Source organism: Emiliania huxleyi, assembly GCF_000372725.1.
Source record: "Emiliania huxleyi CCMP1516 unplaced genomic scaffold EMIHUscaffold_224, whole genome shotgun sequence".
Classification (NCBI taxonomy): domain Eukaryota; phylum Haptophyta; order Isochrysidales; family Noelaerhabdaceae; genus Emiliania; species Emiliania huxleyi.
Window position 1 is genome coordinate 19,044 of NW_005200385.1, and position 24,474 is coordinate 43,517.

At 67.0% G+C, this 24,474-nt stretch overlaps 6 protein-coding genes across 6 annotated transcripts in view; 3 read left to right on the forward strand and 3 right to left on the reverse strand.

Moving 5' to 3' along the window:
- Positions 1–1,176: 1,176 nt before the first annotated feature.
- Positions 1,177–5,871, forward strand: EMIHUDRAFT_235683 (hypothetical protein; the record flags this gene model as incomplete). The annotated part of the gene is made up of 9 exons (XM_005779853.1): positions 1,177–1,511; positions 1,591–1,763; positions 1,836–2,094; positions 2,678–3,001; positions 3,287–3,419; positions 3,583–3,773; positions 3,862–4,015; positions 4,196–4,275; positions 4,686–5,871. The coding sequence occupies 9 exons, from the start codon at positions 1,177–1,179 to the stop codon at positions 5,869–5,871; spliced, it is 2,835 nt and encodes a 944-aa protein (XP_005779910.1).
- A 5,631-nt stretch (positions 5,872–11,502) lies between these two features.
- EMIHUDRAFT_58191 (hypothetical protein) lies at positions 11,503–11,853 on the forward strand (the record flags this gene model as incomplete). Its single annotated transcript, XM_005779854.1, has 1 exon — positions 11,503–11,853. A coding segment is annotated over one exon (351 nt), but the record flags the coding sequence as incomplete, so codon positions are not given.
- Positions 11,854–12,189: 336 nt separating this feature from the next.
- Positions 12,190–12,990, reverse strand: EMIHUDRAFT_235686 (hypothetical protein; the record flags this gene model as incomplete). Its single annotated transcript, XM_005779855.1, has 1 exon — positions 12,190–12,990. One exon carries the CDS (start codon positions 12,988–12,990, stop codon positions 12,190–12,192), a length of 801 nt encoding a protein of 266 aa, XP_005779912.1.
- Positions 12,991–14,113: 1,123 nt separating this feature from the next.
- On the forward strand, positions 14,114–16,147 carry EMIHUDRAFT_114584 (hypothetical protein; the record flags this gene model as incomplete). Its single annotated transcript, XM_005779856.1, has 2 exons — positions 14,114–14,620; positions 15,563–16,147. The coding sequence occupies 2 exons, from the start codon at positions 14,114–14,116 to the stop codon at positions 16,145–16,147; spliced, it is 1,092 nt and encodes a 363-aa protein (XP_005779913.1).
- Positions 16,148–22,253: 6,106 nt separating this feature from the next.
- Positions 22,254–23,107, reverse strand: EMIHUDRAFT_424207 (hypothetical protein). The gene is made up of 3 exons (XM_005779857.1): positions 22,853–23,107; positions 22,624–22,779; positions 22,254–22,540 (listed from the first exon to the last, which is right to left on the reverse strand). The coding sequence occupies exons 1-3, from the start codon at positions 23,066–23,068 to the stop codon at positions 22,274–22,276; spliced, it is 639 nt and encodes a 212-aa protein (XP_005779914.1). The 5' UTR covers positions 23,069–23,107; the 3' UTR covers positions 22,254–22,273.
- Positions 23,108–23,670: 563 nt separating this feature from the next.
- Positions 23,671–24,474, reverse strand: part of EMIHUDRAFT_235692 (hypothetical protein) — a gene marked incomplete at both ends in the record, with an annotated part of 1,478 nt that continues 674 nt past the window's right edge. Inside the window, one exon of the mRNA XM_005779858.1 lies at positions 23,671–24,021. Within this exon, the coding sequence (XP_005779915.1) occupies positions 23,671–24,021 (351 nt within the window). The remainder of the gene's footprint in view (positions 24,022–24,474) is intronic.

Genomic DNA, 24,474 nt, shown 5'->3' on the forward strand with positions numbered 1-24,474 from the left:
TCTTTTTGCGCACTGGAGCACAGGTATACTCGAGTTTACCATGGGAACCACCACAAAGAATAAATGAATCGAAAGCGAGACATGTGCAAAAAGGGTGATGCTCTGATAAACCCTCCGGATCTTCGACAAAAGTCGGACATTTCTTTTTTCAAGGTGCGAATAAGAGGTTTATGATGGTTGAGCAGCTTGAGCCGCGGCCGCTCGCGCCACTCGGAGAGCGAGGCGCCGCCCTGGTCGGCGTCCGCCGCCTGGAGCAGCGCGTCGGGGTCGCCGAGCTCGTTCTGTAGCAGATCGCGTCGAGCAGGACCCGCTCCGTAACTTGTACGTCTCGCAGCAGACGAGCACGGCGACCCCGTCGTGCGCCGCCCGCCATGGCGACGAGCGCGGTGCCGGCGCGAGAGACGAGGGTGCCTGAGGGGAGGCGCGTGGGAGGTGTGTGCCGGGCTCGAGGGGGTGCCGGTGAGGGGGCTACTGGGCGGCCGAATTCACACCTCGCGGGACTACTTATGTTTTCGTAAACGTAGTCGTGGCCCCCCGCTACGTCGCACGAGTGCAACTGGGTAGCGGGGGGCTAAAAGGAGGGCTGCGCCATACCGACACCGGGCACAGTTCGCAGCCACGTGCTGCGTCCGCCGGTGCTTCGGATTCTACATCCTTTTGTGGTGCTAGTCCGTGCCAGTCTGCTGTGAGAGGGGCTTGTATTCGTAGAATTCTACATACAGCGGCGCGGACGCGGAGGAGGTGGGGCAGGAGGGGGCTCTGGGGCGGCGGAGGCGAGCGCGGCGGCCACGGCCGAGGAGGACGAGCGCGTCCGGGCGCTGAGGATTGCCCTGCAGCACAAGACGCAGATGCCCGTGACGGACGAGGAGGCCCGGGCTATCCTCCGGGCGCGAGGGGGTCGCGAGACGCCCGTGACGGAGGAGGAGGCGCGGGTCATCCTTCGGGCGCGGGGGTACGTCGGGCGTGGCAGGGCTACCTTTCAGGCGCGGGCGCGTGGGCGCGGCGGGCGCGCCACGGCATCGCCGGCGCTGGCGAGCAAGGGCGGCGAGAAGCTATCGGGGCTAGCCTTGGGCGGTCCAGGACCATAACCCCCCCCTCCCGCTACCATACCACACCCCGGAAAAGTTGGAACCCAGGGCATGGGCAAAGCGACACAGGCGTTAGCTTGCGGCGAGGATGGTCAAGAACCACCAGCACGGAGCGATTGGCGCTGTCAAGCATGGCTCCGGAGACCACCTCCGAGACCAGGTAGCCAAGCGCTCGCGGCTCGGCGATGCAGCGACTGAAGGCCTCGAGCCAGCGCAGCACGAAAGGCTGGCTGCCGTGTGTGCTCGCGAGCACGTACACCTGGCCAGCGAGATCGCGGAGGGCTCCGCCTTTGGCGCATTGATCGAGGCTCTTTCGGCCCCGCACTGCCGCGCAACCACAGTCGACATGCAGCGCCTCGGCTCGTTAGCATTCGTGACCATCTCCGCGCTCGGCCGCAAGTCACCTTGCTTCGGCGAACGTAGGTATCGGCCCAGAGCGCGCAAAGCACCTCGCGGCGGCGATTGCGTCGAATACGTCACTGCGGCGGCTCGAGATGGAGAGGAATGGGATCGGCGTGCAGGGCGGCATGTCATTGGGCGACGCGATTGGCCGGAACCAGACGCTCACCCGCCTAAATTTGAGCCTGAACGACATCGCACCGGAGGGCGGCGCCTCGCTCGCCCGCGGGCTGCGCAGCAACACCTCGCTCACGCAGCTGACGCTGGTGCGGTGTGGTAGCGCGGCCGCCGCGGAGCGCACCTATGCCCCGCGCGTGTTGTGAGGTTGCCGGTTTGGCCGTCTCCTAGGCCTCGGCCCGGGCGGCGGCAGGGCGCTCGGCGAGGCCCTCGAGACCAACCGCCACTTGCTCAGCCTGGACGTCGAGCAAAACGACTTGGGAGTCGAGGGCGGTGTCGCGTTTGGCAGGGCGCTCGCGGTCAACACCTCCCTCGCCACGCTGGGCATGAGGTCCAACCGCATCGGGTACGGCCTGGAGCGTGCGACGGCGTTCGCCAAGGCACTGGAGGTCAAATCGCCGCTTCACGAGCCTCGGCATGTCCGTGACACGTGCATGGGGTCGAAAGTCTTCCCGATGGCGGCGTAGGTGCAGATGACCAACGCAAAGAGCCCCCACAGCAGGCACACATGTCCGTGCCGCGTCCACAGGTGAACTCGTCGCTCACCTCCCTCAACATGGCGCAAAACGAGCTCGGCGCCGTGGGTGGCGCCGCCTTTGCCGCCGCCCTCCGGCGCAACACCGGCCTCACCTCCCTCGACTTGCGGCGAAACGAGCTCGGACCGGACGGCGGCGCGGCAATCGGGGCGGCGGTGGGCGCGAACGCCAGGCGCCTTCGGCACACCTGCATAGCCATGGCGGACACGTCCCTGACCATGACACATCCCTGACCCACCTGCATAGCCATGGCGTCCCATGACACGTCCCTGACACGCGTCCCATGACACGTCCCTGACACGCGTCCCATGACACGTCCCTGACACGCGTCCCATGACACGTCCCTGACACGCGTCCCATGACACGTCCCTGACACGCGTCCCATGACACGTCCCTGACACGCGTCCCATGACACGCCCCTGACACGCGTCCCATGACACGTCCCTGACCCTGACACGCCGTTGGACGTGTCCCTAGCCTCACGCGGCTGGACCTGAGCGACAACGCGATCGGGAGCGACGGCGTCTCGTCGCTCGCCGACGCCGTCGCCGGCAGCGGTTCGCTCGCCGACCTGGACGTGTCGCTGAATGCTCTCGGCGGCGTCGGTGGCGCGCTGCTCGCTGCGGGCGTTGGGCGGTCGCGCGTGCTGCGCAGGCTGACACTCGACCGCAACGGGCTGGGCGCTGCAGGGGGTGCGGCGCTCGCCGCCGCCCTCCTCGGCCACGAGGCTTGCGCGCTGGTCTCTCTCAGCGCGGCAGGCGCGTTCCGCTTCCTCGCGCGCGCTCGCCTCACGAACACTCGGTGTCGAAACACCTCTCCGACGCGCTCGACTACAGTCTATATGCCTGTCTCCCCACCTCGCCTCGGCAGCCCGCTTTGCCGCTGCCCCCCCTCCCGACCCACCATGCGCCGCCCCCGCCGGCCGGCGCGGGCACCACCCCACCCTTTGCCCGTCGCTGCCACCGCGCACCGCGCGCTCCGGATCCCCCCCTCCAACAACCCCCGCCCCCCCCCCGGAGGCAACGAGCTCGGCGCGAGCGCTCCCGCCCTCGCCGCGGCGCTGCCCTCGTGCCGCGCGCTGCGGAGGCTGCAGCTCCCGCGCAACGACGTCGACGACGGCGGCGGTGTGGCGCTGTGCGAGGCGTTTGCGGCACACCCGGCGCTGCGCGAGCTTGATCTCTCCTCCAACATCATCACCGCACTGCCCATCGAGACGCAGGTGCGATGTCGTGTGTCGCCACGAGGCCACATCTCGGCCACATCTCGGCCACATCTCGGCTGTATCTCGGCTGTATCTCGGCTGTTCTCTCCCTCCATAGCTGCGCCTCGCTCGGCGGCTCGGGAGCGCGGAGGGCGGCGGCGCGCGGGGCAGCGCCGCAGAGGGCGGCGGCTCGCGGCTCGACCTGTCTGGCAACGTGCTCACCTCGCCGCCGCTCGCGCACCGCGCAGGCTCCCAGGCGTTGGGCGACTACCTCGCCATGCTGTCGGCCGAGCCGCAGGCGGTCTCTCGGATCCGGCTCATGGTGGTTGGCTTCGGCGGCGTCGGGAAGACAACCTTTTGCGGCGCCGCCACGTGCGAGCTCCCGAGTCTTCTCGGCGAATCTCGGCGAATCTCGGCGAATCTCCTCTCGGGGCCACACCGGCCAGCCCTCCCCTGATAGGTGCCCGCCCGAGGTGCGGCCAACCTACGCGGCCTCGCTCCTACATTGCTCGCAGTGGGACGCGGCGGCGGTGGCGGCGTGGGCGCGCGGCCTGGGCGCGCAGCGAGGCACCGAATGGGCGAGCAAGGCGGCCGCCGCTCTCTCGGCGGCGGCGGTGGATGGCGCCGCCCTCCCCTCCCTGCTTGCCGACCGGGACGGCGCGCTCGCCCCCGCGGCCGAGGGGCTCGGCGCGCTCGGCGCCGACGGCGGCGCAGGGCACGCTGCGGTGCTGCCCTCGGCGAGGCTCGGCGAGCTCTGCCGCACGGCGGGCTTGGGCGAGAGAGAGGTGCGCCAGCTCGCCCTCGCAGTCGGCTCGCTGCTGCGAAAGGGCTATTTCTCGACCGTGGGCGCCGTCAAGGTCGACGGGGCCATTTCGTTGCCCCGCGCCACCGCCGCCGCCACCGCCGACGCCGACGCCGCCGCCACCGCCGACGCCGCCGCCGACGCCGCCGACACCGACACTATAAAAATTGAAAAGTATTATTCTCTCTCTCTTACCATAAGGAGTATATTTCTTTTTTATTTCTTTTTCTATTTCTTTTTACAAATTAACAACAATTCACTGTACAAATTCCAGTATATATGTAAGACATAAATTTGACAACATATTGCTAAAAAAAAATTTTTTTTGACCCTAAATTTGACAAACTAAATTTGACAATATTGCTAAAAAATTTTTTTTTGTCAAATTTAGGGTCAAAAAAAATTTTTTTTAGCAATATGTTGTTTGTCACTTGAGGTGAGAGGGGTGAAGTTGAGTTTAAATTAGACCCCTTCACAGATAGGGTGATAAGAAACAAGAACCTCGTTCGTGCGCACGGGTTGCCATCGTCCCGCACGGGAACATCGTCCGCGCACGGGTTGCCATCGAGTGGCTGCGGGTTCGAGACCCTAAACCTGACGCCAGAGGCGCAGCTACCAGAGGTTCTTGTGCGGGACGATGGCAACCCGTGCGCCTATTTTGTCGTGGCGGCGCTGCAGCACGGGTACTCCGCTCCAGAGGCGCAGCTACCGATGCTGATGAGCCTCGTGTGCAGCCTCGAGCTCTGCGTCGAGCTCTCTCGCCTCGAGAAGGACGCGGCGGGCTGCGGCCGCTTCCTCTTCCCCTGCCTGCTGCCCCTCGTCAGCGCCCCCGAGCTCGCGTGCCACTGGCCGGCGGCAGAAGCAACTGCGACCCCGACCGCCGCGCTCGTCATGCGGGGGCACCGCTTCCGAGCCCGCGACCGCTTCCTTCCGCCGGGCGTGTTCCCGATGCTCGTCGCGCGCCTCGCGCGGCTGCCGGCCGGGAGCGTGAGCGCCACGCGGCTCTGGCGCGACGCGGCGGTGGTCCGCTTCCGCGCCGCATCCGCGCTGCTGCGCGTCGACCTCGCCGCCGCCACCCTCGACATCGTCGTGGCCGCGCCGAACGACGCTTCTCACTTTGTGGGCGCCGCCAAGGGGCAGGCGAGCGCTGTGCGATGGCTCGCCCACCTGGTCCGGCAGATGCTCGCCAGGGGGTACCCCAGCATCACCTTTGACGAGGCCTGGCTCTGCCCTACGCCGAGCTGCCACGGCGTGCCGTGCGGCGGTGGCGACGGCGACGAAGGCGCACCCGTAGCTGGCGCGGCGGCAGATCGCGGCTTCGGCACCTACTGCGGAACGGAGTTTCCTCTCGAGCCGACCGCAGCTAAGCCAGGCCACGCTTGCGAGCACGAGGGCTGCTGGAACTTTCTGGGCACCGGGCACAGGCTGGAGCCGCTGCAGCTGCGGGCGGCGGCTGCGGGCGCCGAGGCACCCGCTGTCTGCGCCTCGTGCGGGCAGCAGCCGTACTTCCCCCTGCGCGCAGGCGGCGGGTTTGGGTGGGCGGCAAAGGAGGACGCCGAGCTGCTGCGCGGGGGCATGAGCGTCGCGCAGCCGCGCGCGGGCATCGGGTGCAAGGTGGGCGAACTGCACGAGGACGTCGGACGAGACACAAAGCGGTTGGGAAGCTGATGTTAGAGATGTTGCCGTGCGTGGCGCGGTTACGTGCCCCTGGCTGGCGGGTGAATAGACAAGAATTTGCAAGTTTGTTAAACAGCATTGACCACAGCGCCCCACCACACACATTCACGAGGCTAGACAGCATCAGCAAGGCAACGAGGAAGGGGACAGGTATACCTGGCACCTTGGAGTGCTGGGGGGGGGGACAGGGGGGACGTGGCCTGAGTGATGTGTACGCCCACTCAGGATGTGTGGCAGCCCGCTGGCTGTGTGTCTTGTGAGCTTGTTTGTGTCTGTGTGTCGCTCGTGCGTGTCGTCATCATCTGTCTTGCGTCCACCCATACCGCGTTGGTGTCCAGTCCGAGCCTGACTGTTCTTCACCTTACTACATACATACATACATACACACACATGAATGACGCAACGCTCTCGGGCCCACATCCCGCACACCCGCCGCCCCCGCGCTGACTGATCGAGTCCCAACCCACACCGCCTTTAGTGGCAGGACCTCAGGGGATGTCAGGTACTGCGTAGCTCTTGGATGGAGGAATTGGAGTGCGGTTCTCGAGTGCCTGCGGTAAAAGTGTCTCGTCGAGCACAACTGCGCGGCCAAGCGCGATTCGTGCGAACATGCGAATCCCGTGTAGAGGCGTGATCGGGGCACGGCATTAATTCTTTTCCCGCGCCAGCCCTCAAAAGGCCGCAATATCGGGCGCTCACGATCAATGCCTCCCGCGACACTCGAGTCGGAGCTGGAGTCGCTCGTGGACAGCCTCCGGCGGGCACGAGACGCCCGTGCCGCGACCTGTGCGCCGCGAGCCGGCGTTTCTTGCGCTTCTTGCAGCGAGCATTGGACGGCCAGCAGTGAGGCGGCCACACGCTCGTCCATGGCTGCCGCTCGCCGCTCCATGGCTGCAGCCCTGCTCTCTGAGGACGGCAACTCACCGACGGCCGAGGAACAGCCGCCACCGAGGAAGCTCCACTCACCGCCTCTGCCGAGCATTGAGGAGTCGCCCGAAGATGCTCCGGCGCGGCGCGGCGCTGTGGCGGCACAGGTGACGGCGATAGCGTGCGCGATAGCGGCCGAGTGCGAGCGGCAGGGGCGTGGGAGCCGCGCCTTCACCGCCGCCGAGCCGTCAGCCCAGCGCGCCTCCGAGACGGGGCATCCCGGGCGGCCTCAAGTGCTTGGTGGCCGTGCCGGGCACAGAGAGCGCGAGGGGCGCTGCGGCAGCGGCCGCTACGCCGGCGGCGACGGCGGCGGCTGTGGCGGCGGCGCGGGCGCCGGCTTTGGCGGCGGCGGCATTGGCGGCGGCGGCAATGCTGCAGATGGCAGCAGCGACGATGGCGCACGCTCGGCGGCTCTGGTGGAGGCAGTGGCCGCAGCCACAGTGCCAGCGCGCCGCGAGCTGCGGCAGGCGGTGAGCCGTCTCGACTCGCGCGCGTCCGGCGGCGGTGGTTCGAGTGTGCGGAGGAGCACTGCCTCGACGGGTGGTGGCTGGCACGGATCCCCGCACAGCCGCAGAGCAGAGGAAGGCTCAGGTGGTGCGAGGATGCCGTGGGTGCGGACGGCGGCCCGGGCGCCGCCCCCGCCACAGGGCGGGCACGGAGGCGGCGGCGGCGCGACGGCGGCGGCAGCTGCCCCGGCGGCGGTTTGCGGCAGCCGTTTTGTGGCGAGGGAGGAGGCCCTCGTGCGTGCGAACAGGGTGGCGGCGCTGCGGTTGCGGAGCCGCCGCCTCTCCTCGAGCCTCGCCACTTGGCGCAGCCACGGGCGCGCCGACCAACAGCGGCGCGAGCGCGCGGCGGCACGCGGCCTCGGTCTCGTGAGTGTGCGCCGGCTCTCTCGCGGCTTTGGCGGATGGAAGGCGGCGGCCGCCGCCGCCCGGCGCGCGGCGGCGGCCCTCGCGTCTCACGAAAGAACTTTGCGCTCGCGCGCCGCCGCCGCCGCCTTCGCCGCCTGGCGGACCGAGGCCAAGCTCGCTCTGGTGGCGCGCGCCGCAGCGGACGGAGCGGCGCGCGCGGCGGCGCGGCAGGCGGCGCGCGCGGCGCTGCGTCGCTGGCGCAGGCGGTCTGCCGGGGAGCGGGTCCGGCAGCGGCGGGCGGCCGCGCTCAGCCTTCTCTCCGCCCGCCTGCGCCAGCTCCCTCTCGCCTTCCGCCGCTGGCGGCGCGCCGCCGCGGTGCCGCCGCGCAGGCTGCCGCCGTCTGTCCACGTCCGCCTCGCGGTGGCGAGGAAGCGATGGGTGCGCGCGGCCATCCGCCGAGAGAGCCTCGCCGCGGCGGCGCAGCGCGCGAGAGGCTTCCACCGCCGCCACACGCTCGAGTCGCTCGCCGCGCGATGGTGCGTCGCTGCGGCCGATTCCACGCGGCGGCGGCGGCAGAGAGCGGCGGCCGACGTCTGGTTTCGCCTCCGAAGCTTGCGCCGCGGCCTCACCAGCCTCGCCACCTCTGCCGCGTCGCGGCGCGCCGCGGGGGAGGCGGCGGCGGCGGCGGCGCGGCGGCGCGGCGGAGCGGCATTGCGCCGGTGGTACCACCGCGTGGCGACATCCCCCGCCCCCGATGCGGACGCGTCTCTGCTTGCCCGCGCCGTCGCGCTCGGCGCGGCGGTGCGGCGGTGGCGTGCGGCGGCAGACTCGCGTCGCCGCCGGTGCGAGCGGCGGGGGGCGGCCGATTTGGTGCAGCTCGGCACGGCGTTCGCCTGCCTGGCTGGGAGGGCGCGCCGGCTCGGGTCGGGTCGTCGCAACCTTCTCCTCGCAGCCACCCACCGGCGCGAGGCGGCGGCGCGCCGCGCGTGCTCGTGCTGGCGGCGGCGCGCGGCGGCGCGGCGGGCCGCCGATGCGGCCGCAGCGAGCACGCGCTGGGCGTGCGACCGCAGGCGGGCGCTCGCAGCCGTGCGGCGGTGGCAGGGCCGCTACTACGCGGTGCTGCTGCTCGCCGTGGCCGTCCCTCATCGGGCCGGCGAGCTCGCCCGCTGGGCTCTGGCGCGGTGGACTGCGCGCGCCGCCGCGGCCGCGGCGGCGCGCGCTCGGAGCGTGGCGGCTGCCGCCACGGGCCGCGAGCGCCGACTCCGTGAAGCGGTGCGCCGCTGGAGCATCGGCGCGCGAGCCGTGCGGGTTGCCCGCGAGGCGGTGGCGCACGAGCGCGGCAGCGAGGAGCAGGAGGTGGCAGAGCAGTGGCGCGCCGCCCTCGCGAGCAGCTCCCTCCGCCTCCGCCGCCAGCTGGAGGCCGAGGAGGGGCCGGCGCGTCACCCCGCGCCTGGCTGCGCCGCCCTCGCCGCCGTCCCCGTCGCTGCCACCGTCGCCGCCCCCACCGCACCGCTCGCCCTCGCCACCACCGCCGCCCTCTCCACGCCCCACGCCGCCGCCGCCCTCGCCGCCAAGCGCGGCACCGCGACACCCAGCTCCGCCGCCGCGGATGATCCCGCGTGGGCGCGCCCTCGCGCCTCGAGCGCCGTCGCGCGCCTCGAGCGGCTGCTGCTCGCTGAGGCCGCCCGCCCGCCCGCCGCCAAGGCGAAGCGCTCTACCCCGCCGTCGGCCACCTTTGCCCCGGCCCCGGCCTCCTCGCCGCCAACCTACCTCGAGCGCCTGCGGCAGACCGCGGAGGCGCACCGGCAGAGCCGCGGGGGCGCGGCGATGGTGTCGGGCGGTAGCCGGTGGCATGGCGGCGCCACTGGAAGCGGCTCGAGGAGGGGCGCCTGTGCGTCTGCGGTGGCAGGGTGTTGACAAGCCCCTGTTGAAGTTGTGCGTTTCTTGAGATACAGGGAGAGTGATACTATTTGTAATTTGAATAAAAAGGGAACGGACTAGTTGCACAAAGTCTGTGGTGCAAAACCCACCAAAAACTACCAAAATCGCTGTCACGGCCAGCCGTCGGCACTACGATCTACTCAAAAAAGTGACGTAGAGCACCACTGTTTAAGCGTTCCGCGCACACACAAGGTCCGCCTGCGTGCGGCGCCAGCTTCTCAGGGCCGTAGCGCGAAAAACGACGGCGGAGGAGATGCATCCTAGCTGTCGCCGCCGAAGGCGACTCGACGCCGCTGAGATCAGAAATCAAGCTCTGACAGGTCACACGTCGCTCCTTTGACGCCGACGTGACTCACCCATGCAGAGCGCATCAGGACACGGTCTCGACGCGCTCGGTACGACGCCTGCGACCCGTCTCGGGTCAGGTGGCACGACGCTCATCGCGCCTGCCAGCGCTGCCGTGCAGGTTGCCACGATGCCACGACGAGGTCGAGCACGCTTCTATACGCTCGCCCAGCCTTCCTTTCCATCCCATTAGGCAGCCTGGGAACGGTGGCGGTCAGAGGCAAAGCCTGCGAGGGGTGGTGGAACCACATGTCACGACCCGTATTTGCAACTAGTCAACGGTCCCCGCCATGCGGCTTGTGGTTGTGCAGGGTTCTGGGCTGCCAGGGATAGTCACTTGTTCCCGGGCGCATTGTAGCTCCCCGCACTTGGAGCACTTGGAGTGCAGTCGGCAGCCTCACTTGCACGTATATTTTTTTCGTTTCGGAGGCTCCGTGGTCTCTCGACGGGCGACACGCCCCCAATGGCTGAGGCTCCTAGCTCAGGCGCGCCGAAGAAGTGCGCGCCCCCGCTGGTCGTGGGCACGTCTGAGAGCTCGATCACCGTCAAGCTCACCGTGCCGGGCAGCTCGGTGCCAATCAGCGACGTTGAGGTGCGGTACACAAGCGCGGCCGACCCGCCTACGTCCGGGCCAAGGGCCAGCAGCTACTGGGGTGGCGGCAAGGTCACGGTCGAGTCGGTCAAGGACTGCCTGCCGCTGCACGCGCGCAAACCACTCGAACCGACGTCCGAGCACGAGCTCACTCTCACTGGGCTCGAGCCGGCAACCACCTACACGGTGCGCTTGCGGGCCAAGGGCTCAAGCGGCCGATGGGGGCAGTTTTCGGCAGCAACGTCGGTCAATACCACCGAGCGGCCCGCCGCTGGTGGCTGCGCCGCGGGGGCCGCTTCCAGCGACAGCAGCGGCGCCAGAAGAGAGGAGGATGGCGAGAGCTGCAGGGTGTGCATGAGCCGCCCTCGCACCGTTCGCAACCAGCCATGCGGCCACGCGACGCTCTGCGAGCTGTGCACCATCAAAGTCATCGACGCGGAGTCGCAGACGTGCGTGTGCCCGCAGGGGCGCTGTGACGTGACCAGCCTCAAGTTTGTGCCAGCAGCCGTGTGCACGCCGCGGAGAGGCTGCCGCCCTCGCTTACAGCTTGATACCTACGAGGCAGCTGCTGACGACGCGGCCTCGCCGGACTTGCCGGCGGACCTCCGACAGGCGGCGGCCCTGCTGGAGCAGGGCGAGCTGCGGCAGGCGCTGGAGAAGGCCGCCAGTGTAGTTGGTGCGCTTGAGCGGAAGCTGCAAGCCTCGACGGCAGAGCCAGAGCCCACCGGCGAGGCCGGAGCGCGGACGTTTGCGACGCTGCTCGAGTTTCTGCAGGCAATGCTGGACAGCGACTCGGAGGAGGTGGCGGCAGCCGCGCGTGAACAGGTGCAGCGGTGGGAGGGAGGGGGGGGGGAGGGGGGGGGGGATGCGGAGGAGGAGGAGGAGGAGGAGGAGGAGGAGGAGGAGGAGGAGTGGGAGTGGGAGGAGGAGCCGGCATACCCGATAGACGAGGATGGGCACGCGATTGTACCGGACGGCGTGATTGCGCTCGAGGGCAATGCCTTCCGCGACTGCTCCGCCCTCACCGCCGTCACGCTACCGGACAGCCTCACCAAGATCGGCGGCAGCGCCTTTTCCGGCTGCTCTGCCCTCACCGCCGTCACGCTGCCGGACAGCCTCACCAAGATCGGCGGCGGCGCCTTCTGCGGCCTCACCACCGTCACGCTGCCGGACAGCCTCACCTCGATCGGCGACCAAGCCTTCGACGGCTGCGACTCCCTCACCGCCGTCACGCTGCCGGGCAGCCTCACCTCGATCGGCCGCTGCGCCTTCTACTGCTGCTCCGCCCTCACCGCCGTCACGCTGCCGGATAGCCTCCGCCCTCACAACCGTCACGCTGTCACCCTGCCGATCGGCGACGAAGCCTTCCGTGGCTGCCCCCTCGATGCCGAGTCGGCCGCGGCAGTGCGGGCCTTCAACCCTCTCGCGATTGATTATTATTTATCGACTGCCTAAGAGAGGCCGTTCCGCGTTCCGCCGCCGTTCGACTGGTATCCCCGTCGCGCCGTTCCCCCCCGCCGCCCAGAGGCTGTGGCCGTGGGCGCCACGAGACAGCGGACACCCCCCCTCCGCACATTATGATGTATGTAATAGAAAGGGCCAGAGGCTCAACGCTTTGGTTGACTCACATTACTCTGAACCCGCGCAATGCGGTCAGTCCAGCTGGTCCCCCCAAGCGTAGTAGAACGAGTCGCGTGCGAGCGTCGCAAGCAGACTCAGCAGGACGACCTGGATGCCAAAGCGCGCGCAGTGGAAGGAGAGGCCGAGCGCAGCGCCGGCGTCCTGGCCGCTCATCACGGCGCCGTGCGTGAACATGTAGATGTTGGCTGGAGTTACCGCGACGGTCAGCAGGAAGAGGCCGCCAGCGGACGCGGCCGTCAGCAGCCCCCCGACCGGCAGGCCAAGCGCCCCCTCCGCCTCGACGCCGAGCCCGCTGAGCAGGCCGCCGAGCGCCAGCCCGCCGCCGCCGAGACACTCTGCGACGCCCGTCCACGCCACGTGAAACTCTGCAGAGCCGGGCAGGTACCAGAGGCCCCACGTGCCCACGGGCGGGTAGATGGCGCGGAACGCCTCCGCGTCGGCAAAGTGGCCGACGCCGGCGGCGAGATAGAGGAGGCCGAGCAGCGGCAGAGCCGCGACGAAATCGCGATGCAGCTCGGCCGCAGCGGAGCGCGACCCGGCGATCAGCGGCAGGGCACTCTCTCGCGCGGCGTCAAACAGCCGCGTTGTGCCGACCGCGCAGGCGCCGAGGCTCGCATATGAGCCGACGAAGACCGCTGCCTGCGCAAGCTCCGGCCAGCCGTCGATGCCCGACGAGTCAACCATGCACGGCCTCGCCGCACGCGGCGGCGCTAGCCGCGGCGCCAGCCGCACGGGAGTGGGCACGTGAGTGAACGTGAAGGCAGGCGCCGGAGCAAACGCAGAGGCGGTCACTACGCTCAGAATGAGCGACATAGGAAGGGGCAACCACTATGTGGTGTGCCAACTCCATGTGTCATGCACACCCACACACAGACCAGGGTTCCAACTTTTTGAGGGTATGGTAAAACTCTACCGAGCATCCCTCCTGACCATCCACCCCTCCTGTATCTTTGCGTCGCCGTGCCCAGCCACCAAGAACTCTGTTTTCATCTGGTCTTTCGCAGGGGTGCGCCGGGCACCGCACTGCCAAACAGCCACGGGTCGAGGAGCATCAGCAGGCCCAACCAGCAGGAGATCCAACACCAGCGCGAGCCAAACACGCCGTTGCCGACAGTCAGGTACACGCCCAGCGCCAGCGAGCTACCCGCAATGGCGAACGTGGCGCCCGCGGCCAAAGGTTTCATGGCCAGCAAGGGCGCAGTGATGGCAGCGACCCACATGCAGATCAGGGGCTCCGGTATCTGCCTCTCGGTTGAGATCCATCGCAGCGCAGTGTGCTGCACTGTCGTGCAGTATGGCCTCGGCCCGAAGTAGGCGGGCGCGCGTAGGTGTGCGATGGGGCCGACCCACGCGATCCCGACCATCAGGAGGCACCATCGCCAAGCCGGTGAGAGTTGGACGTCGTGGAGTGAGAGGCGGTATATGCCTGCGCAGGCCCACTGAACATATATTTCTCCGGTCAGCAGCGACGGGAGAATCCACGTCGACAGCGCGACATTGGTGGCGCTGCAGCGATCGTTGACAGGATCGGTTGCCCAGAGCGCCGCCTCCAGCCATTGCATCGAGCTGAAGGTGAACAGGAATATGGCGTGCCAACGATCGCGGTGAGTGGTGCGGCGGCGGAAAAGATAGTACGCGCAGACATACGAGAGCGCGCCAGTAGCGAGTGAGGCGCGAAGGGACCAGCACATCCCACGACACAAGTCAATGGCGCGCTCCTACGTGGCGCGTCAGGACTCCGAGTTCGGGAGATCGGCGAGATTGCGAAGATGTAACGGTCGCGCAGAAGAAAAGGGAAGCCAGATGTGCGCGAATTCTTCTTTCACTGAGATAAACGGCCAGGCCACGACGGCCAGCCCTGCCGACGTCGGCCTCGCCGCTGACGACTGCCTCGCTGCTGACCCTTCGCTCCTGATAACGCCCGGCGTGGTAGGCCATGTCCACGACACTGTCGCTGGCTGGCGTCGCGGCCGCCGCGGCGCTCAAGGTCGTCATCGCTGGCGCAGCCGGCGGCCTCACAGCCCGCAGGCTCCGCTTGGACGCGCGAGTGCTCACGGCGCTGTCGGAGGTCAACAAGGAGCTCTTCATCCCGCTCATGATCTTCACGTCCTGCGCCGAGGGCATCACGGCGTCGATGCTGACCCACCTGAAGGGCGTTCCCGTCATGAGCCTCGCCTTCATGCTCAATGGCCTCGTGTGCGGACAGCTGGCCGCCCGCCTCACAGCTGCGCCGCGAGCGGCACGTCCAATCACCACCGCCCTGTGCGGCTTCTCCAACGTGGTCGGGCTCCCGCTGCCGCTGCTGCTATCCATCACAGCCGCGGTTCCGGCGCTCGCTGGACCCGCAGATCCATCACTGCCAGAGGCGCATGCGCAGAGCCTCGAGTCGCGCACGCTCTCCTACCTCTTCCTCGTCAACGTCGTCATGAGCGTGTGCATGTGGGTGTGTGCTCCGCGCATGCTCGCCGCCGCCGCCGCCATCGCCGAGACCGACGCGCAGCCGTCCGTCGCCGGCGGCGGAGGCTACACGCCAGGACTGCCATACCGTCGCTGTGTGAGCGCCCGGTCTTCCGCCGCCGACAGCAGCCCGATGCTGGCGGCCGGTGCGGCCGTTGGGCCGGTGGCGATCGAGATGCAGCCCTCCGGAGACTGCACTGCCGCCGCAGCCGCTTGTGCCGCGGCTGGTGCGAGCGAGCCTCCGCTCGGGCTGCAGAGGGGCGGCCGGCCGGGCGCAGAGCCGTCCGATCCCGGCAGAGGGGCGCCGTCGGGTCCTGGGGGTCCTGGGAGAGCAGCGCAAAGTGGTCCTGGGAGTCCTGGGAGAGCAGCGCAAAGCGGCGGCAGGCTGGGGAAGACGGCGTGCCATGCTCCTCGACCGCCGCCAGCCGCTCGCTGTACGCGCCGCCTGGCCTCTTGCTTTGCACCGCTGCTGACCCGCCCGGCGCTGGCTTCGCTGGCGGGGGTGGCGACGGGCGCCACGCCGCTGCGCAGGCTGGTGGTGACTACGGGCACCGCTGCGGTTCCTCGTCCTAGAAGCTGAATACGTACTCTTGTCTCCCAACCCGCGCTCGAGAGGGCATATACCCCGCCGTATTCGACCGTATTCAGCCGTCTTCGCACAAAAAACACAACCCCGGACCCAAGACGCACACGCACAGGCAGTCGAGAAGCCGACGTCACTGTCCTCGTAGCCCCTCGTCTTCACGCGGTGCTCTGAGTACTACACCGCACAAGACCGCCATCCCGCCCCGATGTCGGCGTATGCAGCACACATAGGCTCCTCCTCGACGTCGGAGTCATGCTGGGCCGAGGGGCGATCCCGCTCCTCTAGACCTCGCCTAGACCTTTCCTGGACCCTTCCTGGAACCTTCCTGGAACCTTCCTGTAGGCGATCCCGCTCATTTGTCTCACCCTCGGGGCATCGCTTTTGGTTGGCCGGGCTGCCGACGACACCACCCCGGTCGGTGGAGCAGGCGAACACGGCGGCGGCGCAGGCGGTGGCGGCGGCGGCGGCGCAGGCGGTGGCGGCGGCGGCGGCGGCGGCGATAAAGTCGGCGGCGGTGGCGGCGGCGGCGGCGGCGGCGGCGGCGGCAGCGGCGGCCCGGGCGGCCTCCTCTTCTCCGGCGCCACGACCCGGCTTGTGCTCGTTGCAAAGCTGCTCGTCGTGCCCGCCGCAAACCTTGGTGTCGTCCTTGCGGCGTTGCGCCTCGGGCTGCTACCGCCAGCGGGCTCCAACCCGCTGCTGCCCGTGGTGCTGCTGATCGTCGGCGGCTCGCCCACCGCCATGAACATGTCCACCATCTCGACGCTCTCGGGGGTCGGCCAGCGAGAGGTCGCGACCGTACTTTTCTGGCAGTACTGTCTAGCGGGCGTGACGATGTCGCTCTGGGCGACGGTGGGGCTGGCCCTCTTTTTGCCCGACGGTGGTGGTGCAGGGGCGGAGGAGATCGAGCTCGGGAGTGGCGATCTCTGAGCGTGTGATGTGATTGAATGATGTAATAAAAAACAGACACCTCTACTGTGAGATGATGAGTAAAAAAAGGAACAGCAGCAGGTCGTGTGTACGACAGGTCCCCGCCGCCCGGCGCAGGCGGCAGGGCCGTCCGCGCTCTTCTACTTCGGCAGGCGGCGAACCAGCTCCTGAGTAACAAACTTTCGCACGCTCAGCACCTCGATGAGGTCACATGGACCACCAAGAACTGGCACAGAACTGGCACGGGCTGCAGATGCAGCGACTGTCTGTCGTTCATCGTCGTTCTCCCGCACAGACCACACCGCCGTGGCTCGCGGGAGTCGCTTAGGCGGCTCCCGTGGTGTACCTGTGTTAGTGCTAGTGCGCGCCAGTCCCGTGCCCAGTGTCGTGCGAGGTGGTCGCTACCCAACGGCAACGCGGCCAAAGGATATCCACCTCGAAGCCAAAAATTCTTCAAGTCGGGTTTCTTCCGCCGAGTGGCGCGCCGCGTGTCTCGCGAGGCAGGCGGTAGGCGACGCGGCGTACGCCGCGGCGCATGCTGCTGGCGCTTCGCGGGCTGAGGCGTGCGACGCCGCCGTGCGGGCGGTGAGGGCGGACAGGGTTGAGGCTCGGTCCTCATTCCTCGTGCGCGCTGGGTGGTACGGCTCCGGCCGTGATGGGGGCGGGGAGGGGTCGGGGGCGACGGCCGCACGGAATCGCCGCCGGCGGGGGGCGAGGGCGCGGGCGAAGGAGGAGGAGCCAGAGCCCGGGGAGGATTGGGAGGGGGAGGAGCGGCCGGAGGAGCACGCCGGCCTCTTTGACGACCCGTAAGGGGCCGTCGCCTGCTGTGCCATTTGTAGTGCCAGTCCGAGCCAGTCTGCTGTGAGAGGGGCTTGTGTGGTAAAATTCTTCCGCCAAAAACGGGTTCCGGAGGCTCCGGTTTTCGAGGAGGTGTCTAGGAGGGCGAAGGTGGGGTGGGCCGGTCGAGCGGGCGGCACGAGGGCCGGGCGAGGCGGCGGGCCCAACACGGCAGCGCTTGTCGTCGACGGCGCCCACATGAGCTCGGAGGAGGACGAGAAGCCCGCAGCGCGCCAAATCACCTTCTCGCTCGAGGACGGGACCGTGCTTTGGGAGGGCACGGCCGAAACGTTTGGCCCCAGGCCGTTCGTGCAGCTGGCCGACGAGGCCGGCAAGAAGTACATCTTCAAGAATATAAACCGTGAAGCATTCGCATTCTTAAGCAAAGGAGGAGCAGGCGAAATCAAGGCGCTCACGCTCGCCACCATCGATACCTCCCTGCGCCTCGCCAGCGGCACGGGCGTCAAGCAAGCCGTGGTCCAGCTCGGCGGCTCAGTGAAGGAGCCGACGACCCTTGAAGGTGCGGTCGCGCCGCTCGCTGGCTTCCGAGGTGGTCTTTATAAGGACTGCGTCTTCGACGTGAGTGCACAGAAGGACGCTAAGGCCGCGACTTCGTTGGCAGACATCATCAACCATGAAGACGACTGTGACAGGCTGGATGCTATAACGACCGACTCCTTCCAGCGCTTCGCCTTCTTGATCATGATCGGGCGCGTCGGCACGATCAACCTCGATGACGTTTTGGTGCGCCCCGCGGAGGGCGGCGGCCTGGCTCTCGTGTACGGCGACGTGAAGAAGGTCGGCTGGCACAATTATCTGAAAAAGTCGGGCGTGTACGACGAGGAAGCGCGTGAGTTCCGCGATGGAGGCCCGCTGGATGAGTTACGCCCCGTGCTCCAGTGCGTGACGGCGCGCATGGCCAAGTCGGATGAGTACGAGCAAGTCGAATGGAGCGAGGACTACGGCTGGCGCGACGAGGATGGCCGCGACCGTCGCGACGGCGCTCATATGTGGGTGGAGTGGGAGCAGCGTCCGCTCGCTCCGTCCGTCGCGCAGCTTTTGACGTCGTGGACGGAGGCCGAGATCGATTCCGCCCTTGGCGCGAAGGAGAGCGCCGCCGTCGCTTTCAAGGAGGCGTTCCTGCGCCTCAACGAGCAGAAGCTCGCGGCCGCCGAGGTTTGCTCGTCCAGCGAGGGGCCATCCGATGGCGGGTCGAGCGAGAGCGGTGAGAGCAAGAAGCAAAAGCGCGTCGAAGCGCGGGCGGAGGCGGCGGCAGAGGCGGAGGCGAAGTGGAAGGCGCACATGAAGGAGCGTCTGCTCGCCCTGCAGGCCAAGGTCCGCGCCGGCGCGCGACCAAGCATGAGCGTCATCAACCTGATGCTGCGCAAGAAACCGGAGGTGGCGGCGGCGGCCACCGCTGCCGCAGCAGCACCAGTTGCCCTGACCGATGAGGAGCGCCGCCGCAAAGCCGAGCTAGAAGCCGCAGCTGGGCTGGTGCCGGGGTGAAGTGTCGAGCCTGTCTGCTGTGAGAGAGAGTTGGCTTTCAAAAATTCTTTTCCTAGCACGCGCCAGTCCGCACCTGTGTCGAGCCTGTCTGCTGTAAAAAAGAAAGAAAACGGACAAGCCAAGGGAGGGATGGGAGGACGGCACGCCGCCACCACACAGGGATTGTCTGCTGTGTGAGAGATAGTTGTTCTCATTAATTCTTTTCCGAGTGTGTAAAAATTCTTTTCCAAGTGGCGGTTACTACTCCGCCGGCCGCATTGCAGCCGCATGACGATCGATCGCAGTCGCAGGGCTGCGGTCCCAATGACGATCCGGACACATCATTCAAAGTCAAACGAGCATCTCGTGCGTCCGGCGACCGCGTCGGCTCGCTCCCGCTCGTCACTGAGCCGCCCCAACAGGTCGCGGCCGAAGAGTGCTGATCCGCGAGCGACAATCAGGGAGGGCGTCCCATTTCACAAGAAGACACCGTTGCAGCGAGCCATCGACGGGGATGTGGGACCTCCTATGCTTGGCATTTCGGGAATGGCAATATCGACCCTCGAGCGGATTTATCGCGAGGAGTTTGAAGGTGTTCTCGCCAACGCATGTGACCACCCCTATGTGTCGACTACTGCATGGAACCAGGGCTCGATCCCGCACAACTTGGTGACGGGCTCGGCACTTTCGCCGCACTTCTTTTCAAGCACTGGACCAGGCGGCCGGTCTTCCTGGGCCTCCGAATATACCGTCTCGTTCTACAAGCGCAGCCGGAGCGACCAACTCAGGGCAAATGATCCCCTAAAAGCGGTCGGCATCCGATCTGAGCAAATGCGCTTTGTGGGCTGAGAGCAGCATCAGCTACTCAGGCCGCACGGCCGTCTCCCTACGCACCATGTGGAAGGGCGTGCGCCGGGCGCGGGCAGGGGCGGCGGCCGGGCGCGGCGCCGCGGGGCGGCAGCGATACTGTAAAGCTCGCAGAGCCAGAGGGAGAGATCGAGAGGCGAGGTCGCGCGGCGGGACCGACTGTCTCTCTCCTGCAACTTCCCTGTCTCACACATACGCCAACCAACGGCCGATCCCCGAGAGGTGTCACAGCGTATGTATATTATTAAACGAAAGCGCTTGAGCGAAAGAGCGCTCATCAACGGACAAAACGTCAACGACGCTCTCACCTCTCTTACGGGGTTAGAGGGGAGCGTGGGGTCTTAGCTCTTACTCTTAGGGAAACGAGAGAAAGCAGAAGCGCTGACCTCAGGGTAGGGGCGCGTTTTTGAGTATCTCTCGCGTACGTGTCAGCGTGTAACCCTGCCAGGGCCTCAGGCCGCATCCCCACATGCACATCAATCCGCAGCGGCTCTCGCCGCGCAGTACAAAGCCCGCCCCGCGGGATCAGAGAGCCACAGCGATGAGCGCGCCGCTCTCTCGCCTTCCTCGGACACCACGGCGGCATCGCGGGGCGCCATGGCCCCTGCTCTCCCCTCGCGTCTCTGCGCCTCCGCAGTCTTCCACAGCTCTTTCTCCCCCCCCCCCCCCCCGCACTCTACTCATCCTTGGACGCCAGGTCGGGATCGCTGACCTACGTGGTGGAGACACCAACTTCAGGGCGGGCGTGCGGTACCGTGCAGAGTCTTCAGAGCACCGCGTGAATACGGCGGAAGAGTGTGCGTGCAGTGGCATGCGGCCGAACACAGCGGAGTCCGTGTCCTCTCGAGCGCTCGTCGGAATGCAAGACCACGCATTCCGCTTCTAGGCTCCGTGCTGCCAGATACGGGGAGATACGGGGGGAGATATGGGGAGATCTTCCGCTTCTAGGCTCCGTGCTGCCAGATACGGGGAGAGACGGGGGAGATCTGGGGAGATCTTCCGCTTCTAGGCTCCGTGCTGCCAGATACGGGGAGATACGGGGGGAGATATGGGGAGATCTTCCGCTTCTAGGCTCCGTGCTGCCAGATACGGGGAGATACGGGGGGAGATCTGGGGAGATCTTCCGCTTCTAGGCTCCGTGCTGCCAGATACGGGGAGAGACGGGGGGAGATATGGGGAGATCTTCCGCTTCTAGGCTCCGTGCTGCCAGATACGGGGAGAGACGGGGGGAGATCTGGGGAGATCTTCCGCTTCTAGGCTCGCGTACGGTGCGCTCAAAGAGGTCCCGCGACGCTGCCGCCGCCTTCACCAGCACAGTGGGGAGAGAGGTGGCGGTGAGGGGCGGGCGTAGGGCGGCAGGCCGCGAGGGATCGAGGCGCGTGCCGCGGGCCGTGCGAGGGAGCAACTCGGAAGTGTCTCGGCAGTGTCTCGGCAGTGTCGCGGAAGTGTCTCGGCAGTGTCTCGGAAGTGTCTCGGCAGAGTCTTGGAAGTGTCGCGGCAGTGTCTCGGAAGTGTCTCGGAAGTGTCTCGCCGCCTTCATCAGCTCCTCGGACGTCTTGATCTCCTTCTGGGGCAGTGGCGAGCCGTCCGACCTAGCGGCGGGGAGATATGGCGAGATATGGCGAGATATGGCGACATATGGCGAGATGTGGGGAGATATGGCGAGATATGCGAGACACGGCGAGACACGGCGAGACACGGCGAGATACGGCGAGATATGGGGAGATATGGCGAGATATGGCGAGATATGGGGAGATATGGCGACGTATGGCGAGATATGCGAGACACGGCGAGACACGGCGAGACACGGCGAGATATGGGGAGATATGGCGAGTATGGCGAGATATGGCGAGATATGGGGAGATATGGGGAGATATGGCGAGATATGGCGAGATGTGGGGAGATATGGCGAGATATGGCGAACCGTCCGACCTAGAGGCGGCGTGGGAGGGTCGGGCGTGGGTGGCAGTGCTGTCGATGGCGGGGGCGGCGGGGGCGGCGGCGGCGTGGGCAGCGGTGGCGATGGTGGCGGCGTGCGCGCGTGCGTGCGTGCGTGCGTGCGTGCGTGTGTGTGTGTGTGTGCGTGTGTGTGTGTGTGCGTGCGTGCGTGCGTGTGTGCGTGTGTGGGATCGTGTTGAGTGAGTGTGTGGGTGTGGGGGTGTGAGCTTGGCGTTGCCTGCCGGACTAGCCACCCGTCGGTCTCTGTCCGTCGATCTGTGTGTGTCCGTTCTTCGACTGCCCGTGCGTGCGGTCTGGGGCGTTGGGTTGTGTGGGTGTGTGAGCGCGCCCACCTGCGCAGCTGCTCGCCCCGCGGCCCGGACGAGTCTGAGACGGCGCCCGCCTACAGGAAGGTTCCAGGAACGGTCCAGGAAAGGTCTGGGAAAGGTCTGGGAAAGGTCTAGGAAGGGTCTGGGAAAGGTCTGGGAAGGGTCTGGGAAAGGTCTGGGAAAGGTCTGGGAAAGGTCTGGGAAGGGTCTGGGAAAGGTCTAGGAAGGGTCTGGGAAAGGTCTAGGAAGGGTCTGGGAAAGGTCTAGGAAGGGTCTGGGAAAGGTCTAGGAAGGGTCTGGGAAAGGTCTAGGAAGGGTCTGGGAAAGGTCTAGGAAGGGTCTGGGAAAGGTCTAGGAAGGGTCTAGGAAAGGTCTGGGAAGGGTCTGGGAAAGGTCTAGGAAGGGTCTAGGAAGGGTCTAGGAAAGGTCTGGGAAGGGTCTGGGAAGGGTCTGGGAAAGGTCTAGGAAAGGTCTAGGAAAGGTCTAGGAAAGGTCTGGGAAAGGTCTAGGAAGGGTCTGGGAAAGGTCTAGGAAAGGTCTAGGAAAGGTCTAGGAAAGGTCTAGGAAAGGTCTGGGAAAGGTCTGGGAAGGGTCTGGGAAAGGTCTAGGAAGGGTCTGGGAAAGGTCTAGGAAAGGTCTGGGAAAGGTCTAGGAAGGGTCTGGGAAAGGTCTAGGAAGGGTCTGGACCGAGGTGCGCCGAGACGAGCTGTGATGAGCCGAGAGGAGAGGAGAAAGGAAGGGAGGTGAGAGATGCGTCGAGGTGATTGGATGTGGTGGTGAGAGGTGGTGAGCTTGAGGTGAGGAGATTGGGCCAAGAGATTGGGCCAAGGTAGATGGTGTGGGCTGGGCAGAGAATGCCGCTCGCCTCGCCGCTGCCCGAGGCGGAGGCCTTGGCCTTCAGATCCGCCTTGTCGGGCGCCTTGTAGCCGGAGGCGAGCTGCAAGCGGAGCACAGGAGGAGTGGGCGCCGGTGTGTGTGTGCGGTGGTAGCGTGCGGTGGTAGCGGGAGGCGCGCGCTCGCCTTTGCTGATTCGCGAGTGAGTGTCGATCCGCCGCGGAGCTGCCGGTAGCGCGAGTACAGCAGCCACAGGACAAAGACCATCGCCGCCAGCGCCGCGATCTTCTGCGTGGTGTCCCTCCAGAACAGCTCCCACAGGTGTTCGCGCTCGAGCGTCTCCTGAGGACGCCGCAGCAGAGAGGCGGTCAGTCTCGGCAGCGACAGCAGGAAGGTAGCGCGGACGCGACCGCACCCACTCCGCTGCTCCACTCTGGTGCGCGGCGAGCTCGGCCTCGTACGCTCGCGCCTCTCTCTCCGCAGCTGCGGCATCACCGTCAGCGACGCGTTCAGGTGTCGGCGGCACAGGGTCATCGATCGGTGGTGCACCACACCCTCCAGGGGGCTCCTCATACTGGGCGAAGGCCTTGAATGCCAGGCCTAGGTGGCGTGCAGCCGCCTTCCAGCCCATCGGCGTTGGTCCGGGTCGCGCGCTCCGAGGATATCCAGGGTGCACCTTCGACCTTGGGGATCGCAAATGTTTTTCTTCCTTTCGAGATTCTTTTCTTCTTTTTAGTCTTCTTTTTAGTCCTAAAAATGGAGCTCGGCTAGGGTTGCGCAGCGACAGGAGCGAGTTCGCGCTGCGCTAGGCTCAGACGGCCAGTTCGCGCTGCGCTAGGCTCAGTACGGCGAGTTCGCGCTGTGCGGCCTGGCTGCACCGCTCTAGCAAGAGACTCTGGGCTCTCCTCTTGCGAAGATTTTATCTCTCGGCTGCGTTGGCTCGCCAAAAGTCTTGTTGTTCTCGATGGCTGCTCGATCGTCCGCATGTGTCGAATCCCGCTTCATCTATAAAGATACCGGTGCTCCTAAATCTTGCTGTCCGCGGGGTCCACAGAGCGCGCGCGACGGCCCGGGGCGAGCGGCGTACGGGTCCGTACGCCACAACACGCCCCCCGCGCCCGGCCGCGCGGCCGGCCGCGCCCCCCGCCGCCGGGCCCGGGCTGATTTTTCGGCGGAAACAGGTGAGCCGAAAAAGAATAACGGGTCGGCTGGGGGCAGGGTCTGCCTTCCGTCCTACGCCTCTCGCCACTCTCGGATCTGCCGGCGCAGCATGTGGTGCGGGAAGAGGCCAGTGTTCTCGAGCTCCGCACCCGTCATCGGGCTCGTCGACTTGGTCGCGAGCCAGCGCTCGATCGCCGTCCGCTCGTAAGCATGCCCGTCCGCTGCCATCACCGGGTCGCCCATGACCTCGGTCGTGATCGGGCAGATGAAGTCGGCCGGCGGCTCCTCCTCCTCCATCAAAGGCGGCCTCTCTGCAGCCAAAGAGGACGACACCTGCTCCTCCGCCGCCCGCCTCTCCTCCTCCAGCCTCGCGCTCTCCTCGAGCGCCGCCGCCAACTCCGCCTCCTCCGCCGCCAGTGCTACCTGCTCCTCGGGCTCCCGCGACGGCCCAGCGCCGACCCCGCCGCCCTTCCCCTTCTTCTTCTTCTTCTTCCCCTTCTTGCTCTCCTTGGCGCGCTCCCCCACCTCCTTCTCCGCCTCCTCCTCCGCCAGCAGCGCCTCGGCATGCCGCGCCGCCTCCGCCTCTGCCACCGCTCTCTCCGCCTCCCTTGCCGCTGCCTCCGCCGCCGCCGCCGCCACCGCATGCTCCTCGAGGGCGCGCACGCACCCGGCGTGGCCCCTCTCCTTGGCAAACTGCAGCGCGGACTTGCCCTCCTCACAGCGCAGCGCCGCGTCTGCGCCCGCCCGAAGCAGGCGGAGCACGGTGGCAGGGTGGCCTTGGCTGGCGGCTGCCATCAGTGCGGCGTCGCCGTTGCTGTTCTGCTTGTTCGTCTCCGCGCCGCGCTGGATCAGCAAGTCGACCGACCGCTCGTGGCC

Bases quoted from the DNA above. Each gene is read 5' to 3' on its own strand.
- EMIHUDRAFT_424207 (XM_005779857.1), bottom strand. From the start codon at position 23,068: ATGGGCTGGAAGGCGGCTGCACGCCACCTAGGCCTGGCATTCAAGGCC. The intron at 22,780-22,852 runs GTGCGGTCGCGT...CGGCGTCCTCAG, and splicing joins AGAGTGGAGCAGCGGAGTGG to GAGACGCTCGAGCGCGAACA. The intron at 22,541-22,623 runs GCGAGCGCGCGC...CTCCGCTTGCAG, and splicing joins TCACTCGCGAATCAGCAAAG to CTCGCCTCCGGCTACAAGGC.